The 21137-nt window shown below is 42.5% G+C and overlaps 1 protein-coding gene across 3 annotated transcripts in view; it reads right to left on the minus strand.

Annotated features, from left to right (window-relative positions):
* The window catches only part of nhsl2 (NHS-like 2), a 222671-nt gene that overhangs the window by 54525 nt on the left and 147009 nt on the right, over window positions 1-21137 (minus strand). For all 3 annotated transcript variants that reach the window (XM_022200981.2, XM_051944089.1, XM_051944090.1), the window contains exon 2: window positions 15912-16154. In XM_022200981.2, coding sequence (XP_022056673.1) covers window positions 15912-16154 — 243 coding nt within the window. The remainder of the gene's footprint in view (window positions 1-15911; window positions 16155-21137) is intronic.

Genomic DNA, 21137 nt, shown 5'->3' on the forward strand with positions numbered 1-21137 from the left:
TATATTACAATTGACATTTGTACAAGTGAAAGCAAGTGAAGTATTTTTAAGTATTATCACCAAATGAATGTCAATATTTCTTGTAAAATAACAATAAATGAATTAAAATGTAATATAATTGCTTTTTCTCAACATAAATCCCAATATGTGCATAAATCTTGCTGACTGCAAAGAAAATTTTGCTTTTTGACAATTTCACCACAAAATAAGCAGCTCTAATCATATTTGCACGATGAAAGTAATTGTTTTTTCCCACATTTAGACAATTATATTTCTTCAGATATTCAGTTCCTTCAGTCAGATTGTCTGAAAGTCAAACGGCATCAAGAAAACTGATAGAAATTTGTGATTCCTTTTGATTCTGACCTCTGTTTTTGATGATCAGGTCAAGAAGGTTGTTCAGTCTTTTTTTTTTTTTTTCCACACCTGAGGTTTCTTTTTATCTTCTTTGTTCTGCTTTGAGGATCTATACAGAGTGTCTGGGCTTTTCTTTATTTCCTGTCTACATTTCTGGATATGCTGCACACAGAAATTGCTCAGACTTTCCTCCAATTGTTTCACAATGCTGCCATCTGAATCAGGAAATTTTGCTGTTGACTTTCAAGGCCTTACAAAGTAGTGATTGGTCACTAAGGGTGCTAAAACTCTAGAATGACTTGTTTGGTAACATGAGATTTGCTAGATCTATCACTATTTTAACAAGAAAAACACTCAGAGCGCAGTACTGTACGTCAAGGCTGCTCAGTTGTATCATTTCAGACGGGTAAGTCCTGATAAGTCCACAGTGGTCGATTTGTAGTAGTATCGCAATCATGTGATCACAAGCAGGCAGCTGACGCAGTGTCATGGTTACAGTGACAATGTGCTGCTATCTCACAATGATACAGAATCAATTCCGTGGATCCAGACTATAAGTTGCATCACTGCCAAAATCTAATCACTTCGTCCTTGTGTCATTTCTGACCTTCCCTGAAAATTTCATCCATTTGCGCTTTTGAGCAATGTTACTAACGGACAGACAAACAGACAGACAAATGTACGCCAATCGTCACATAACTGTTCATGTTCTTTGGCGGAGTAAAAATGTCAATCTTTTTTAGGAAAAAACTTTCATACATGTGTGGATTTCTATGCCTTTTTCCTCTCATTTTCTGATTTAATGTTGTCTTATTCCTGTTATGTTGCTGTTTTTAACCCTTCAACTGAGCACATTTTAAAAAAAAAAGTACAATATAAATAGAGATTGTTGTTATTATTGTAATACACACACACACACACACACACACACACACACACACACACACATATATATACATATATATATATATATATATATACACACATATATCTTATATAAAATATGTTTGTTTGGGGGAAAATGAAAAAAAAAGAATCCGAACCAGAGTTGAGGGAGTTTATGGGAGCACTTCTCATTTACATTAGTGACATTGATTTGGTCGACGCACAACCGAGTGCTGGGGTCCTTCCTCTGGCCAATCATTCTCTTTTCAAATACACACACACACTTGCACACAAACACACTTAAAAAGAAAACTATTTATCAACAGGAAGCTTCCTCTTGAGCTTATATATATATATATATATATATATATATATATATATATATATATATATATATATATATATATACACACACATGTATATATATATATATATATATATATATATATATATACATATATATATATATATATATATATATCATGCCTCATGCTTCTCACCACATGCTCGCCACTACCTGGATTCCGCTTCACTCTGTCTGGATTACCCTGCCGGCTCTGCCTTCCCACCTCCGTCTGCTCCCGGACTATTTGTTCCTCGGCCATCGCTACGCCCCCCATCTCCGGCTCCCTCTGCTCTGTCCCGCTGACCTCGTCTCCTGTTCTCCGGACTCCAGAGTTTCCTCCCTTGTTAATTTAGTTTTATGTTTAGCTTTTACCTTAGTCTTCGGGTCCGCCCGTAGTTCAGCTCAGTTTAGTTTCTCCCCTCTGTTATTCCCCCCTGCTTCCTTGATTAAGAGTTTTCTGTTATTTATATATATATATATATATATATATATATATATATATATATATTTTTTTTTTTTTTTTTTTTAAATTAAATCATTATTAATTCACCCACCTGTCTGTGGCTGCTGCTTGGGTTCGCTCACCGGTTCATGACAGAATGATCCAGCCAAATCAGAACCCAGCAGGCTCTAGTTTTTTTCTAAATTTCCCGGCCGCGAGTGTCTCTGTGGCCGCTTCTGCAGTTATAGAGAGATGGGCTGAATGTCTCGGTGTGATGGGGACTGAGGCTCCTCGAGGCTGCCTGGATTGGCTGTGACGGGTCTCTCTCGAGATCCTGGGGCCCGAGAAACAATCGTGGCATACCTCAAGGGGCTCGAGGCTGCTTGTGCAACCATAGAAAGGCTTGCCGCTTCCTTCTCCGGTGGCTCCCTTGGCAGCCAACCAGGCCCTGTTTCCCCGTTGACCATAGATCCACCTGCCAGAAAATCCGGTCTCCATAGAAGACGCCGTGGCTCCCCTACTCCTGCCCTGGAGGAGCCTTGTGTCACCTCCTCTGCAGTGCTGGAGGGGCCCCATGCCACCTCGCCTGCAGTGTTAGAGGGGCCTTGTGTGCTGCCTCACTTTCCGAGCGGGTCGACGCCGCCACTGTCTCCGAGCGGGTCGACGCCGTCTCACTCCCTCCTGAGGAGAAGCCCCGTGCCGCCTTACTCCCAGCCAAGGAGAGGCCCCGTGCCGCCTCCCTCCCTGCTGAGGATAGGCCTTGTGCCGCTTCACTCCCAGCTGAGGAGGGGCCCCGTGCCGCCTCCCTCTCTCCTGTCCCTGTAGGGGCCATCGCCCAGTCTTCTGGCCGTATGGGGGCCATCGCCCCATCCCCAGTCCTTGCGAGGGCCGTCGCCTCATCCCCAGTCCTTGCGGGGGCCGTCGCCCCGTCCCCAGTCCTTGCGGGGGCCGTCGCCCCGTCCCCTGTCCTTGCGGGGGCCATTGCCCCGTCTCCTGTCCTTGTGGGATACATCGGCCCGTCTCCTGTCCTTGTGGGAGCTATCACCCTGTCTCCAGACCTTGCAGGCCCGGCGTCTTTGAAGGAGCTACAAGCTCCCCCTGCAGCTTTGAAGGAGCTAAAGGCTCCCCCTGCAGCTTTGAAGGAGCTAACGGCTCCCCCTGCAGCTTTGAAGGAGCTAACGGCTCCCCCTGCATCCCTGAGGAAGATAAGAGCTTCCCCTGCAGCTTTGAAGGAGCTAACGGCTCCCCCTGCATCCCTGAGGAAGATAAGAGCTTCCCCTGCAGCCCTGAGGAAGATAAGAGCTTCCCCTGCAGCTTTGAAGGAGCTAACGGCTCCCCCTGCATCCCTGAGGAAGATAAGAGCTTCCCCTGCAGCTTTGAAGGAGCTAACGGCTCCCCCTGCATCCCTGAGGAAGATAAGAGCTTCCCCTGCAGCCCTGAGGAAGATAAGAGCTTCCCCTGCAGCCCTGAGGAAGCTAAGAGCTTCCCCTCCAGCTTTAAGGAGGCTTCCCGCCTCCCCTGCAGCTTCGAGGTGAAACGCCTCCCCCGAGTCCTCGATGAGGCGAAACGCCTCCCCCGAGTCCTTGATGAGGCAAAACGCCTCCCCCGAATCCTTAATCGGACGTAGAGCCTCCTCGGCAGCCTTGAAGGGGCCTAACAACCCCTCGGCAGCCTTGAGGAGACATAACGCCTCCTCCGTGTCCTTGTTGAGGCGTCCCGCCTCCTCCGTGTACTTGTCGAGGCGTCCCGCCTCCTCCGAGTTCTTGTCGAAGCATCCCGCCTTCCCCGAGCTATTGTCGAGGTGTCCCGCCTCCTCCGAGTCCTTGTCGAGGCGTCCTGCCTCCCCGAGTCCTTGCTGAGGTGAAACGCCTACTCCAAAGCTTTGGTGAGGCGAAACGCCTCCCCCGCAGCGTTGGTGAGGCGAAACGCCTCCCCCGTAGCGTTGGTGAGGCGAAACGCCTCCCCTGCAGCTTTGGTGTACGGTTCAGCCACTGTTGATAGACAATAAAGGCTGCAGTGTTCTTCGATACGGCTGGGCGCCTGTGTCTTTGCCTCTACGGCTGCTGAGGAAGTGAAGGGGGTTAACCCCGGGCTTCCTGACCACGGTCGGGGGCCGAACAGGAAGGGTTAACAGTGTGATTAGGGTTGCTACACTGTTATTTTGACAGATAACGCCAGGTGTGTTTGTTTTTATCGACTGGGTGCCTATCTAGGTTAATTTATGTCTCCCCACCTCAGCCGTACTTTCCTGACGTTGATTGACCTGTTCCTGTCTATTGCGCGTGCACGTGCATGTGCGCACGTGCAGGAGGATCTGCCGTTACGCTGAACAAAAATCCTGTTGAGAACCCTGTCCTCGCCATTCCAGTGGCCGGTTTCCAGCCCGGCCTCCGGAGGGTCCTCATCAGTCCAGCAGCCGGTTTCCAGCCTGGCCTGCGGAGCGGTCCCTCCAGCCTCTCTGGCTCCAGTCTGTCCAGCCCCTGGACCGTCCTACGACGTTGTCCCTCCCACCCACCCGGTCCCAGCCCACCCGTCCCTCGGGCCGCCCCCCAGAGCGGTCCCTCCTGCTGGATCCCTGCCGGTCCCGAAGTTGCCCGCCAGCACCCCGACCTGGTCCAGTGTGTGCCGGGAGGCGCACCTCGAGGGGGGTACTGTCACGCCTCCTCCTGCTCCTGCGATCTGGCTCATCAATCTAATGTAGAGCGGCTGTGCTGCAAATTTACAAACAGCGCCTTTTAAAAGCCCGGCTCTGCCAACAGCGTGCTGCTGGATCATTGCTTCACGCCCTGCCTCATGCCTCATGCTTCTCACCACATGCTCGCCACTACCTGGACTCCGCTTCACTTTGTTTGGATTACCCTGCTGGCTCTGCCTTCCCACCTCCGTCTGCTCCCGGACTATTTGTTCCTCGGCCATCGCTACGCCCCTCATCTCCGGCTCCCTCTGCTCTGCCCCGCTGACCTTGTCTCCCGTTCTCCGGACTTTTAGTGAGTTTCCTCCCTTGTTAATTTAGTTTTATGTTTAGCTTTTACCTCGGCCTTCGGGTCCACCCTTAGTTCAGTTCAGTTTAGTTTCTCCCCTCTGTTATTCCCCCTTCCTTCCTTGATTAAGAGTTTTCTGTTATTTATATATATATATATATATATATATATATTTTTTTTTTTTTTTAATTCACTATTAATTCACCCGCCTGTCCGTGCCTGCTGCTTGGATTCGCTCACCGGTTCATGACACTTTCATTATATATATGTCGACTTTCATTCAATATATTCAAGCTTTTATCATATATATAATTACCTAAATGGTATGCCATGTATGTATATGTGTGTATATATATATATATATATATATATATATATATATATATATATGTCATCATTTTAACATCTATCTCATTATAGTCTGTATTCATCTGCGATATTGTGTAAGCCAACGCAATATAACAAAATGGAATTTTTTATCATCATCCATCCTGATCATTTTTTAAAAACATGCTAAACGCATTGAAATTAATGATTTAAAATGTTAAATTAATACATAAATGCATTAAGATTCCAGATAAAGCTAATTTTTACCTATTAAACACACTAAAAACACTAAATATCTATTCACACTGTCAGAACAATCTGCTGCAGTAACTCACGAAATCAAAGCGACACAGTACGACACCAACATTTGACACGCTGTCATCTCAGATCCAGTCTTAAGCTGCCAAATCAAACCAAAATAAAAGTCTCTTATGTGGGAAACGGGCCAACACAAGCTGCCAGAACTTCACTATCCGGTTCAGACTGTCGCCTCCTTCAGAGAAGAAAACTCCCTCTTTAACGGGAGCTTCATTAGTGTGATGTTAATACAAGAGGAAAAACATTTAGAAACAGCAGATTTATGGAGATTCCAACTGCTGCATAAAATCAAGCTCTCACATATACACATCTGTATTATTGAAACTTACAAGAATGCGGTAAAATGATTCAGCAAATATGTGTGAATTCATACAAAGCAGTTACCTGCAGTGAAGTGAAATACGTTGAGTGCCGAGGAGGTGGTTGCTTAATGGGTTTATCATAAAATTGCAAAGCACGAGTGTGCAAATAGCCAGTCTGGCAGTAATGGATTACATAAACTAAACTTCAAATACAAAGTTCAACGTTAATGGGAAGGAATATTATGAATATTTCACTGTTGATTAATGAAGAAAAACCCAAACACACACAATACAAGTCGGGCCAGAAAACACAGTAAATCCGTCTGCAGAGGAGGAGAAACCTTTAAATGTGCAGGAAAAGAAAAGTGATGTGAAACTCTTCCTGTTATCAAACCCATACGAAACACATCCGCCTTCAGTGGAGGACAATACAGACCTTTAAATATGCAATACATCACAGCCAAAGAGCAGCATATGGATATTTTAGCAAAGCAAACAAAAAAGGGAAAACTTTGATCACAAAGTGTACTTTCTCAAATGTCAATCTTATTGGAAGGCTTCAGCTGTATTGTGCAGTTGTTGGAGACACATAATAGGAACTTTTTTTTCTCGTATTTAAACATAAATTACATATTTTTACCATATATTGTGGCAAAGCTAGGAAAGTTCCCTGCAGAACATTGGGAATAATGAAGCTTTTGCATGCAACATAACAAAATTTTCTTCCATTTTGATGAGTTTCACTAATCAAATCAAGTACAGCACAAGCTGGAAGGAGCCACGAAACCAAATGTATGTAAATACTGGAGAGGAACAATCATTTGTGAGGCTGCTATTATTCGTAATCTGCACCACAAGCACAAATAGCCACAGCTTCAGAGTGTCTAAGTCGGATTAACTTAAAGAAACTGGATAAAAAGTCTAATTAATCATTATATGTGTATTGGAGAGCAAAACACAGCACTAGTGGTTTGTTTAAAAGCCTAAATACGACAAGTTTCTTAGATCAGGACTGTCAGGAACAACAGCAATCTCATACTGCAGCTACATCAGGACTCCTTAGTGTCACATTTCAACACTATAGCATCTTTTTTCAACACACTAGGTTATTTTATAGACCTATAGAAGTCTGAACAGCAAAAACAGACAGCATGAGTCTGTAGCTAAATGTTTTAATTTTTCAGACAGACAGACAGACAGACAGACAGATTTAGATCAATTTTGAGTGTATACATATAACCTTATGGATTGCAGCAGATTTTGTTGTGCTATGAAGTTGCAAAGCCTCAGCCCTTTACCAGATTTGTTGTAGCATTGGATTTTAGATGTATAAACATCATCACCCTTGACCTATTCTTCTCCTGGTGTAGATTCCTTAGATTTAAAACTGTGGTTCAGTGGAACATCACTTCATAATAATATATCCAACAAGTTTTGCTGCCGTTTATAGATTCTACAAACTTCCTCTGGATTCTTCTAGCGGATTATTGGACGTTTGCCTTGTAACACGTGGTTCATGTTGTGAAACTTGGTTGTAAAACTAACCAAGTGCGGAAATGGAACCAAATATCAAGTGGAAATAAAACTTGAAGTCACAAAATATAATAAAAGTAAGTGACAGAAAAATGTTCTGACACTTAAGTCCAAAAGTTTTGGGACTTAAGTTCAAGTAAAATCAATCACAAGCTCTTAGTTGTCATTTATTATCTATGTGTTTCTTTTTTTGTGCATGTATCTTGGAACTATTTCTGAAGAGTTGTCTAAAGGGTCAAAAGGTTGAAGGCCAACCAGAGAAGATATGTTAACACTCCTAAAGGGGTTTTGAGTTCTTATATCTCTCACAGGGTTACATCAACATATACTGACCAATGGAAAGGAATTTCTGAGTGTCTTCACTATAAATTCTGTTGCATTTGTACTTCTCCTTTGAGAACTCTGTCATTCTCCATATTATAAACGGCAACGAACCTGTCAATGATTCAGCAAAGAGTTATTTGAGACACTCACAAGACCAAGACTCACAAGACCTCCGGCATATAATAAACTGGAAAAAAAACAAAAACTTTTGCATCCACTGGAGTCAAATATTGATGCAACATGTGACAGTGACACTGAAACACGGCAGAATTTTGGACAAAATTGGAGTATTTGATGACCTGGGAATGGCTTAAATGGTTGGACGTTGCTGTAGAGCAGGGATGGGGAACGTCCGGCCTCCAGGCCGTATACGGCCCGCGAGACCATTTCAAATGGCCCGCAATGCAATACAATTTTTATATTTTATATCTTCATTTATGCATATATGAATAAATAAAAAATTATGGGCGGAAAAATTGCCAGGCAATAGTTTTCTGAGAAAAAACAGATGTGTCCGAGTCAACGTCAGGGTCAGTGAATACAACATGTGATGTACGTGTCATTGCATTGGGCCGGAGTGATTGACACAAGACAAGTGATGCATCATGGCGACTGTCAAGAAAAGGAAGGTGGATGCAGAGTGCCGCGTATTCCAGGAAAAATGGACAAATTACTTTTTCTTTGTTGAAGTGAAAGGCAAGCCAGTGTGCCTTGTGTGTGGCGAGGCGCTGGCGGTGATGCAAAAGGCAAATGTCGAGCACCATTACAGCTCGAAACATGCTAAACTCCAGGAGTTGAGAGGACAAATGCGTTTGGATAAAATTAACACTCTTCGTCGGAGTTTGGATGCGCAACAAACAGCTTTTAGACAACCACAGACTGACAGAGAGAATATTACACGTGCAAGTTTTGTGGTGAGTGAATTAATAGCCAAGAAGCTGAAACCTCATGCTGAAGGAGAGTTTGTGAAGGAGTGCCTGGTAGCCACCGCGGAGCTTCTCATGCCCGACAAAGTGAAATTATTTAAAAGTGTCCACCATAAACTTCATTAAAAGCAGAGGGCTGAACAACCGCCAGTTCATGGAGCTACTCAGCGAGCTTGAGTCAGAGTATGGTGATCTGGTGTATCATTGTGAAGTGCCATGGCTGAGTCATGCAAATATGCAGTTTTATACACTGCGGGAAGAAGTCAGATGCTTCATGGAGATGAAGGGGAAACCTGTCGTGGAGCTCAGTGATGGCAAGTTCCTCTGTGATCTGGCCTTCATGGTGGACATCAGCAAGCACCTGTCAGAGCTAAACATGAAGCTGCAAGGTCCCAATCAGCTCATCAGCTCTCTGCTTTCAAATGTGAAATCATTTGAAGTGAAGTTAAGGCTGTGGCAAGGACAACTGGAAGGGGGAAACACTGTGCACTTTCCCACCCTACAAGAACAAAAGCCTGATGTTACAACTGAATATGCTGGTGAGTGTGCAAAACTCATCCAGGCATTTGATGAGAGGTTTCATGATGTGAAAAATATACAAAAGGAACTCGACATGTTTGAGACGCCATTTAATGTGCAACCATCTGACGTGCCAGACAACCTCCAAATGGAAATAATTGAGCTGCAAAACAACAACGAGCTCAAAGCCAAGTACAACAACCTCTCTCTGCTGGACTTTTACAAACTGTATGTCCGTGCTGAGGATTTTCCCATCCTGAGGAGACATGCCCTGAAGTTTGCATCTCTGTTTGGGACAACGTACCGCTGTGAACAGTTCTTTTCAAAACTGACTCTTGCAAAGACTCGCCTCCGCTCAAGACTGACTGACTCAAACTTGGAAAACCAGCTTCGAGTAGCATCATCATCACTGCCAGCTGACATCAGATGCCTCGCTAAAAAACAGTTCCAGCCATCGCATTAGGTGAGTCTACAAATGCAGCAATCATGAGGCTTAGTAACACAGCAGTTATAGACTTTCTTCGTCTTTTTTTACATCACTTGTTATGTGTTCATAATAGTATGGCCCTTGGAGGAATTTATAAAAATTGAAATGGCCCTTGATATGAAAAAGGTTCCCCACCCCTGCTGTAGAGCAAAGCCACAATAACTACATTACATAAGGGGGTGTTCCTCGGGGTAAAACATTAACAAGAATGGGCCCCATAATCACACTTTTAGCCTTTCTGTTCGCAATGTGCTGCAGGATAAAACAGATTCAATTGCAAGGTGCACCACTGGATATAACTCTGGTTCTGTACCAGACAGGAAATGAAACAAAGTTATGTCTGTTCTACATATATTTCAAGTTTTATGTCGTTGATGCAACGTTAAAGAGGAAAAAACATCGTAAAGAAAGAAAAATGGTTTATCAGGGCCACTTAGAAGTGTCTACTCTGGAATAGGTAGTTTTTCTTCCCAGATATGGCCCTAAATGAGGTTTTACCGGAGTGTTTTTTTGTGGTTGGAACATGCAACAGTGCAAAAGTTCCTATTATTAGGATTATTAGGTATTAAAGAACCAAACACTAATTCTTTCCTCTGGTTTCAACCCATATCAAGCTCAATATTTTCCTATTTATCATGGAACAACCCAAGCAAGATCAAGAATAAACCACCTACATCACTTTTATCACAGAAACTGTCGTCCAAGAAGAAGTGCCATATTGTGTCATTTAGTTTGGAGGATTTCAACTTAAACACCCACTTGCTAATTACAACAAGATTTCCATATTAAATCCAATTTAGTCATTAAAGTAAATTTCCACACATGACAAATCCAATCAGGAATGAAAGAGACAGTTGATGGTGTGAGAACCCAGAATGCTAATCGTTGTGTGTTGATGATGAGAGGGATCACCGTTGCCCACTTAGCGGCAACAGTGAAATAAATCTCGCATAAATCTCAGTGCCGCGGGGAGTCGAATCTCGGCAGATCCGTCTAACACCGGAGGACGACAGCCAGCTTCATAAATATGGAGGGCAGAGTGTTGAGGAGCGGGAAGAGTATGAATATTTTACCGAGCTGAGGCCAGTGGGAGACCGGTGCCGAGGATGGCCGGAGAGAGAGAGAGCTTCGATGTTATATAACACACACCCAAACAGATGGACACACACCACACAAAGCACAGGACACTGGTGTACAAACTGAAACCAAGGACACACACACACACACAGCAATGAACACATAAAACCAAAGCGGCATAAATGAACAGAGACGACAGGAAAAGATGAATGGCCTCACACACATCTTCACACACTCCCCCGGTGCTGTTGTCCACCCACGACCGTGTTCATCCATCTTATTTTCATCGTACACAAGATGCCAGCCGGTCTGAGACAATAACTGACTTAATACACACATAAACACAGCAACGAAGACACAACAGATGTAGGAGGCGACACGCTGCCGCTGCACACAAACGAAGAAATTAAAGGATAAAGCTGGTGAGGGTTTTACATCTTTCTTCTCTACAACATCAGGAGCAGAAATCCGCAGATTGAAGCTGCTAACAACTTCTGCTTGAGTAGCCAAAGCATCTTTGCCTCACAGCTCAAAATCGAATTAAATGTCAGTCTGGTGGCCAAAAAAAGCCTCCATTGTTTTGAAGCAGTTACAGAACAGAATAAAACACGATTGACCACTTGCAAGGCTGTCACATTCTAAAAATATCACATATTGCTTGAAAGCAAGAAAAGAAAACTCTTTTAGAGTTTCTCTTTAGAGACAACAGCCTGATATCTGCTTTATACTGAAACACAATCACTCCCAGATCTTCTATAATTGCTCCAGCTCTTAAAATAAAACTGCATTTTGTCAGCACACTTATTTCCATTCTCACCCTCATAGATGCAACTGCTGGATCTGCTGCTGCATGCAGCGCTTAGGTTATTCAATTATTTAATTATTAATCAGAAGTTTATCTTAGTTATTATACTGCAGAATGTCATTTATTCAGTACGCTGCCATATCTAGAAGACAGATTTAGCTCAGGCGTGAACTAACCGTGACGTCACCCGTTGGTTTCAACGCCGAGAAAATGAAGCCCGGATTTTGCTACTTCCTGGTCGCCGTTTTGGATTTTTTGGAGCCAGTGATGTAAAAAGCGTCATCAAACAGGCTGGACCGGAGAGCAACTCGGGGCAGGATTGGCTGAGGACTTTCTTATCCCGCCCACGTTTTACCGCAGAGGCTTCTGTTGCTGTCTATCAACTATAGCCACGCCCCCCGGCTCCGCCAACTTTAACGATTTATTTAAAATTCAGTGTTGATTTATTTTAAGATCGGCCACCTGATCTCTCATTTTAACCATGAAAACTAACGGGGAAAAAAATCCTGAGCTGTAGAACATCAGTCTATCAAATTTTATTTTTTCCAAAAATGAATTGGGGTCTATGGAGAAAAAGCTTTTTGGAGCCAACCCTAGCGGACGGCGTGATATTGCAAGTTTTTGACACTTCTGGGTTGGCTTCAAATCTGGAGCCAGATGCTACATCCACTATATATACAGCCTATGATTTAGCTGTTTTTAACATTTTTAAACTGAACTGATCACATATTCTTTAATTAAACAGTTAACTGGAGCTCTGATTTGCATTATTTTTGCTCACAAATAAATTTTTGATGTACTTTTAGAGTATTTGTTTATGTGTCACTTGTTTTCTGCATGAATTAAATAGGTTTTTTCTCCATAAAAACAGTAAAAAAAAAAATGCTGATCAGGATGGCAAATGTCTTGTTTTGTCCAAAGATATTCTGTTTACTGAGAAGAAACCAGAAAATAGTTACATTTAAGTTGGAATAAGAGGATTAAGACATTTTTTCCCTTGAAAATGTGTTAAAACTGATGAATCAATCATGAAAAAAGCTGACAACTAAATGAATATCTTATAGATGAATTAGATAATTGTTGCAGTTCTAATATTAGGTGGGCATTTATTTCACTAGTGGTCCACCAACATGGGGTTTTCATTGACTGACGCAGATATTTAGAGATTAATTCATGACAGTCTTTGATCTAAAGATTTATTCCTGCTATCTGTTGCTGAATTAGGAAAAAGAACCTTTAAATCTGTTGCCCACTTTGTTTTGCATAATTTACAAAATTGCCTAAATGTTAAATATCTGATCTGATTAAATGATGTCAAAATAACTTTCTGACACATTCAGATCTATGTGTTATAACTGACTCACACTGGCCTGCTTACTCAATAATATTGGAATTTTAAGATCTTAATCTTCATATAAACAGAACAGAACACTCTTGAGTACTTTTGCGAATAAATCAAGGTTAAAAAGATCATGTTGTTGTGTTTTTGCATCTAATAAACGACACACATGTATATAATGGTGGAATAAATATTCACTGGGAATCAAAAAACTTAGCTTTGCAATAAAAAATTAAAGTTTTAATGCACTGAACAACAGTATCGTCTCCTCCTGCTCTGATGACTGTTGTCTTACATTTTGTTGCGTTACACACTGTTTTACCCGAGCTCATACACACCAAGGGAAACAAATCATTAGCTGATTATCTCAAAATAGCACTTAATCGGCCACTTTCATCCCCACCAATCCCTGCTTCAGGGTCCCACTGCACTGCACATGTTCAATATCTTGACACTAAACTCACCGGAGCACCAAATGAGTGTTAATTCACAGAAAATAGTTCCCTGCACTTACAGTATATACGCCTCTTCAGCCAAGATGTGTTCAAAACAACAGCTGTTTTACAAAATTCTCAGCCATTTTAAAAGTTAAAGCCCTCATATTATGCTTATAGAATCTTCCCCTTTTGCTCTAGCGTGTTTTACTGCATGTAAAAGGTCTGAAAAGTTTCAGCCAAACGTAGTCATCTCTCCTCCTTACCAGCCTGAAATAGCTTATTTGAAGTCTGGGCTTTTTTCCTGTTACTTATCGACATCATCACGCCACACATTTGCATAACACCGCAATAGCAGATAATCTAGAACTCAAACAAAGTGCAGTTCTACTAACTACATCCCTAAACTCACAGATCTGGGGTTACAGGATGTAACTCAGGCCAGTTGACCAATCAGAGCGGACTTTTGGGAGGCGGCGCCTTAAACAGACAGACAGAGCTGCTGCAGAAATGTAGCCTAGCCGTGCTAGACCCAGGTCTGAAGACGCAAGGGTCTAGGAGCCCTCGACAGGGAGGGAGGCAGGCTAAAAGGTTGTCTATCAAATCACTCTGCAGCAATCGGGTAGGTATACAACCAATCAGCGCAACGAATAGGCTCCTAGAGCGCCGGAAATCAGAGGATACGGGAGTTCGGTGAAGCCTTATTTATACAGTCAATGGGTGAAGCTCAAGTATATTACAGACATGTTAACAAAAAGATTATTCAGAGTCGGTGCTAATGGAGCTCAACGACTGTTGTCGTTTTTGTTGTCGACCCTGGCAGAGAATTAAATTCGTTGCCGTGGGTTGTCTAGGCTAGTTGTTTCCGGTTGTTTCTGTCAGAATCATCGCGCCTCTGTCGTCACTTAGTTACGCCTGCCTTCTGACTCTACACTTCATGGTGATTCGTTGGCCAGTTTTAGGAGCATCCAACCTCGAGGCTTACCGAGGGTAACTAGACCCACCCTGGCAGAGAATTAAATTCATTGCCGTGGGTTGTCTAGCGCAGCTAGGCTATCAGAAATGTGCATTATTAGAAAAATTAATTAAACATTACAGCTTGTAAATATCTTCTAGCAAACCATAGAATGACCTGGGACTGTGCACATATTGGCCCTTTAAAGGATATGTGTTTGCTATGGTTTTAAAGCTTCAGTCCGAGGAAGTTAAATGTCAAAAACAACAAGTCAAACACTGCTCTTACCTGCCTGAAACACCTTGTTTGAAGTCTGGGCTTTTTTCCTGTTACTTTACGACATCATCATATTTCAAATTTGCATAACACCGAAACACCAGATAGTCTAGAAGTTAAACAAAGTGCAGCTCTGCTAATTACATCCCTCAACTTAGAGATCTGTGGTTACAGGATGTAACTCGGGCTAGCTGACCAATCAGAGCAGACTTTTGGGAAGCGGGGCCTTAAAGAGACAGACAGCGCTCCTGTAGAGATGTGCATTATTAGACACAATAATTAAACATTATAGCAAACATATTCAAGTAAACCACAAAATGACCTGTGACGGTGCACATATGGGCTCTTTAAAGTGCACATGTCTGAAGAAGCTAAATGTCAAAAACAACAAGCCAAACTACTGAGAAGGTATGAACTGTGAAGCTTCAAAATCATCATGGTGAAATGCAAAACTGTAAAATTCACTGATTCATTCATTCATTCATTCATTCCCTCTCCCAGGTGTTCGAGGTTGTCATTCAGCCCCCGTTGTTCATTCAGCTGTAATTGCTTTAATGGACGGGCCGGGCAAAGGGCGAGACAGCATGAGTCACACTGACAGAGAGAGAGAGAGAGAGAGAGAGAGAGGAGCAACCAGAGAAAATATACCTGAGAACAAATGGAAACCCTTGTTGCCTCCAGTGCTCATTTGCATACACACACACACACACACACACACACACACACACACACCACAGACAGAGCAGCACCTTCCGTAAACAACAGATTCATGTTAAAAAAAAACGCCAGAATTCCACCTTAAAAAACAAAAACAAGGCAGAGTTGCACACACTGACTGCTAACTAAAACGTAAACATGCCTCCTTCACTCCCACACACACACACACACACTGCAGAAACACACCCCATCACACAAATCAACAGTCCTTCCTGCACACACATAGGCTGCATACATACATGCAGCAGATTGCAAAATACTACCTTAAGGAGCAACCCTGCAAGGTGAATCCAACACACATATCAGCAGCACCTCTGTGAGCCAACACACACACTCACACACACACCTGCACTACAATATAAAAACACATACACACCCTTTCACACACATGCACACACATGTTTAAGGACACACACCCATATCAGCGCAGTGTAAACACTTGCCCACCCGCCTCCGCTTCTGCCTCCACGCCTTTTCCCACCCACTCAAAACACAACACACGCACTCTCGCCCACACACAAACACACACACTCCATCCATCCAGCCGTCCTCCTTCCTTACCTTGCAGCAGGCTCTGGAGGTTGAGCTGCGCCTGCTGGTGCAGCTCCTCGACACACTCCGGCCTGCTCCACGAGCCGAACACGTTCACGCTCTGTTGCCATGGAGACCTGAAGTGGGCCGCGCTGCCGCCGCCGCTGCTGCTGCTGCTGCCGCCACCGCCGCTGCCGTGGTTGCCATCGCCGTGGTGGCTGCCGATGCTGCTGCCGCCTCGCCTGCCGCTCTCTGCCTCTAGACCGCTGGTGGCTGGAGGAGGAGAAGGAGGGAGGAGAGAGGAAGGGAGGGGTGGTGATGGATGGGAGAGAGAGAGAGGAGGGAGAGAGAGGAAGTGAAATAAGGAGGGAAACAAGATTATTGTGAGTGAGGTGGGAAAATGTTTTCAAAAAAAGGAGAAAGCAATTAATGGATAGAAAAGGAGGTGCAGAGAGAGGAGGATAGAGGAGGAGGAGGGATGGAGAGGAGGAGACAAAACACACATAAATAAAAATGTATGAATTTGCATAACTAATACCCAGAGACGTAGATTACATAACGCAGTGTGTTGTCAGGGAGAACAAGGAGCAAGGAAGGAAGGAGGGAAGGAGGGAGGGGAAAAAAGAATGAATGAGGGATTAGGGAGAAAATGAGTGAACAGATTTTGGCAACAGAGAGGAGCGCTTAATTAGGAGGAGAGGAAGATAGAGGAGGGGAGGGATTAGGGCAGGGAGGTATGAGAGGAGACAGAAAGGGATTGTGGCATTAAGGGGGGGAGAAAGAAAACTGGGAGGAGGAGGGAAAGAGGGATGACATTTAGAAGGAGGAGGGTTGCAGGCAGGAAGGAGGGAGTTTGTGTGATTTGAGGGGGAAAAAAGTGGAGGGGAACGTTGGCCTCTGTCACTATCAAACCTCCAAAACAAATCGAATGAGACTCGAATCAGCTCTGGTGAAATAATTTGACACATCCGGCAGCGGATAAAATACGACTAACAAACGCAGGAAATCCCAAATGTCACAACAAGTCGGCGTGCAAGTCTGAGAGGAAACACAAACCAGAGATCGGACGATCAATTACAGGAGGTAATTAGAACGGGCGCAAAGTAAGACGAGCCTTTTGTCTGGTCGCTGAGTGAGCAGTTGAGAATTACTCAAGGATTCTGGGAAAACATTACGGGTGCTTTCTAGTATCTGTACTAAACTAAAGCTGCAAGCAGTGCTGGTCAGGTCCTTGCATCCATGCTTGTCAGTAAACACAGGCAGGTCCACCAGGTGGTGCTGCAACTGACAGTGTATTTCGGCGTATGGATGTGATGAGGGCTGAACTCTGATCACACATTTAAAATTTCAGGCAGATTGGAGCATGTACAGCCGAGTTATACATTTCCTGTTTCACGGCAAATTGTCGAAATTTCACAAGTCGCCATTTCAACGCGCTCAAACTTTTGCAGAACATTTTATCACCCATGCCTGGTGTACATTTTAGCCAAATTTGAGCTCTGTCAGGTTTACCCTGTTTGAGTTTATAGCTGTTGAAAATGTGCAAAAATTGATCCAAAATCGTCCAAGATATGACACATAATTCGAAATGGCTGACTTCCTGTTGTGTTTTAGGCATGGTTGTCAATTACATTTTCGTTCATCTTGACGAGTTTCATGGTTGTACCAAATTTTAAAGCTGTAGACAACACGCAGTGGTCGTAGTTCCTGGTTGAAATTTTCTAAGTGGCGCTATTGAGCCATTTTGGCACGTGTGCAATCTAAAAAATTTTTACTCCAAAAATTACAAAAATTGACATCTGTAAGGTTTTACTCAAAACAATTACAAAAAATTATATTCTATAAGATTTTTTTTACTCAAAACATTACAAAAACTGACAATTTATAAGAATGTTTTACTCAAAAATGACAAAAACTGATAATCTATAAGACATTTTTACTCAAAAAATTACAAAACTGATATTCGGTAAGAATTTTTTAATTCTTAATAATAGTAGGCTGATATTTATGTCTTAGTTTTCCATCCTGACTGTAATAATTCATGCAGATAATCACAATCTGTGTTCGATTTTTTGTACTTCTCCAATATAATTATAGAAAAACTATGAGGACACACACATAATCAGTGTATCGCGGTTGATGTGTTGCAATTGCAAACATCAAATTTGAGTTTAAGAAACCTGGATTCAAGTTTTGTTCTGTTTTTCCTGTTATTTGTGACCATTTACCAAAGAAATATGTGCATAATGCTGTAGAAATTAAACATCAGCTTGCAATTCTTATCATTTTAGTGCAAAAAATCTTCCTCTTCCCTGAGCTACAACCTCTTTAAGGGGTGCTTAACATTCTCTAAGCAGTAAAAGCTGTGGGGAAACATGATGGAGTGAAAGTTGATGATCAACTCTGAACATCTTAAAATGAGGTAAAGAAAACAAAAAGTGTGCAACTAATATCAATAAGGGAGGCAAGACAGCTGTAAAAATAAACCTGACTGAATTATTTAGATGCATTGACATAAATATGCATTAAAAAAATGACATAACCAGACTTTAACTGCAGCCTCATACTGCAACCAAACACATCGTACTGCTTTAAGATAAGAATTAATAATTACAAGACATCACAGAAGACTGTTGACACAAATAAATTCAAGGTGATGTGCCCTTGATTCGAGACACATCGTTCTGTAGCAGGAATGTCAAATCCTCCTGCAGAAAACAGAGCATCCATTCATGTCAGACTGTTCTTTCGTGAGACACCAAACGCCCAAAAGTCCAAACAGAAACTCCAACATGTGGGAAGTCTTTCTGCAGCAGAGGCTGAGCCTTGATTTGCGGCAGCGGTGGTTAAATTTTAAAGAAGGCAGACAGACGTACAGAAAGTTCCTGTGCTATCACGCCTTGTTAGCTCTGAAGCAGACGTATGGAATCACAGCTTCACCCTCCCAGCGACCGGCTTCATCTTCTTGAGCTGCTTTCACACAATCGGCTCCCAGCAGACAGAGCTACTGTTTATGATACAGAAGAACACGTCAGTTAGCATCAGCCACCGAGAGCAGAACAAAGGCGATCATGCATGATTTATGGCGTACCGTAGAACAGAACGCAGCCCGTGTTGCTTTAACTCTCTTTCTTCATTTCAAGCCTTAAATATGTTTTGAGTGAATCTATTGCATTGTTTCTTCCTCAGCTTAATCTGGCCACATGCATTGTGTTGTGAGTCTGGCTGCGAGCTAAACATCCCATTAGGGAACCTGAGTTTGGAGAACAAATTCACTCAACAGATTTTTTCCTCTTATTTCTAAGTGCTTCAAGCAGGGTGTGTTTTGACTATTTCTTTACTTCTTGAATGCAAGATATCTTCCAATACTACAAATAAAGTAAATTATCCTGCTTCAAAGCCTACATTTAACTGACATCCCCATCATCTTTACGGCTGGATTTGTTTTTTTAATGTCAAATACATGGGCTCCTCGGTTCATGATGTCATTGACCTACGGCCTTTCGCTGGAAATGGTTACGTGAACTAGTTGGCAAGCACAGCAGATGAATATGTCGTCACGCGGCGCTATATGATGGCTTTGTTTACTTTCTCCAGTTGTATACCACCTTGGATTGTGCTACATTCGCTAACTTTTTGCCCTTCATTATGGCGTCCAAGCGTAAGTCAGACTCTTCTGATGGCAGTGTTCTGAAGAAAACGAAAGCCATCTCCATGGAAGTGAAATTAGATACAATAAAATGCTCAAGTTGTAAAAACAGTGCAACGCATTCTGTTGTCTTCTTAAAAAACAACTCATACATGCGAAAAAGTAGCAGTCGAACAACTACTCGATATCACGATGTACGTAACGGCTTTGTTCACATTTTGGTCGGAGTTCCGACTCACGATGAAAATCGACTAAAGTCTATTTGTAGCAATAGAACTCTGACATAAGTCAAGGACCCTCTGTATTTAGCTTCAGGTGAACACATTTTTCCTGCATAGATACAGTTTGTGCAGGAGGAAGTTCTGTGACAGAACATGGAGAAAAACTATCATATACAGACAGTATAATGTCATTTGTGGAACTATTTACATTGCAGGTGTTCATTTTTGAATTAATATGATTGTGTTGCAGCAGCACAAACCTTTGGGATGTTTGATTAGCACAATGAAACTTTAAGTAGCTGAAAAAGCTTGCAAAAGTTAGATTTGGTGCAAATCTTTATCATCTCATATTACATTGAAAACATCCTATTAGGGAAGCTGACTTCAGAGGACAAACTCACTCAACAGATTTGACTTTTTTCCTCCTATTTCTTAGCTACTGTTCCCTTGGTGTTTTTACTATGTCTTTACATCTTGCACACAAAAAAAGCTTCCAAACTACAATAAAAGCAAATTACCCTGCTTTAAACTGTACATTTAACTGACATCCACGTCATCTTTGAGACTAGATTTGGGTTTTTAAATTGTCAAATAATTACCTTTACGTGAACACTTTTTTCCTGCATAGATACAGTTCGTGTAGGAAGAAGTTCTGTGACACAAAATGGAGTAAAGCTATGATATCCAGACAGCATAACATCATTTGTGGATGTATTTATGTTGCAAGTGTTCATCATTTTTGAGTGAATATGATTGTGTTGCAGCAGCACAAACCTTTTGGATGTTTGGTTGTTCTTTAAGTAGCTGCAAAAGCTTATAAAAGTTTGACTGGGAGTTATCAGGTCAAACTTGCATGAAGCAGAAGTTTGATTTTGGACAACTGGAATACAAGTTTCCAAACCTCTGAAATGTACATATGGAAGAAATTGAGAAATAACCACAGAGAAATGTTTATTCCTGCTTCAGAGATGAGGCTGAGTGCTCACTGGGGATGTCTTTTTCAAAACCTTGGCTTCCTTTTCTCATTGTTTGCTGTAAAAAAAGATGCACTCTTAAGATCGCTCAGAGCAGAGTGAGTACCTAACAAATACCATCTTATAAAAGCAAAGCACTCTGGGCTTTCTACAGCAACAAAACACGACTTTATAGTTGGTTTTCTGATGATTAATTTCCAAGTTATTTGTAAGAAATGCACAAAAATGTGTCACCACACCTCTTAAAGGTGTTGTGTTAATTGTGCAACAGTTTACAGCAGATGTATGGAAAGTAAACAGGGAGTTGATTTCTTGTATTTGGATGTATTTTTGAAATGTCTTCATGCACATAAACGTCAGAGGAGGCGACACAGGTTTCATTAGGAGCTTTGTGTGTGTGCAAGTCTGCGAT

Source organism: Acanthochromis polyacanthus, chromosome 23, assembly GCF_021347895.1.
Source record: "Acanthochromis polyacanthus isolate Apoly-LR-REF ecotype Palm Island chromosome 23, KAUST_Apoly_ChrSc, whole genome shotgun sequence".
Taxonomy (NCBI): Eukaryota; Metazoa; Chordata; class Actinopteri; family Pomacentridae; genus Acanthochromis; species Acanthochromis polyacanthus.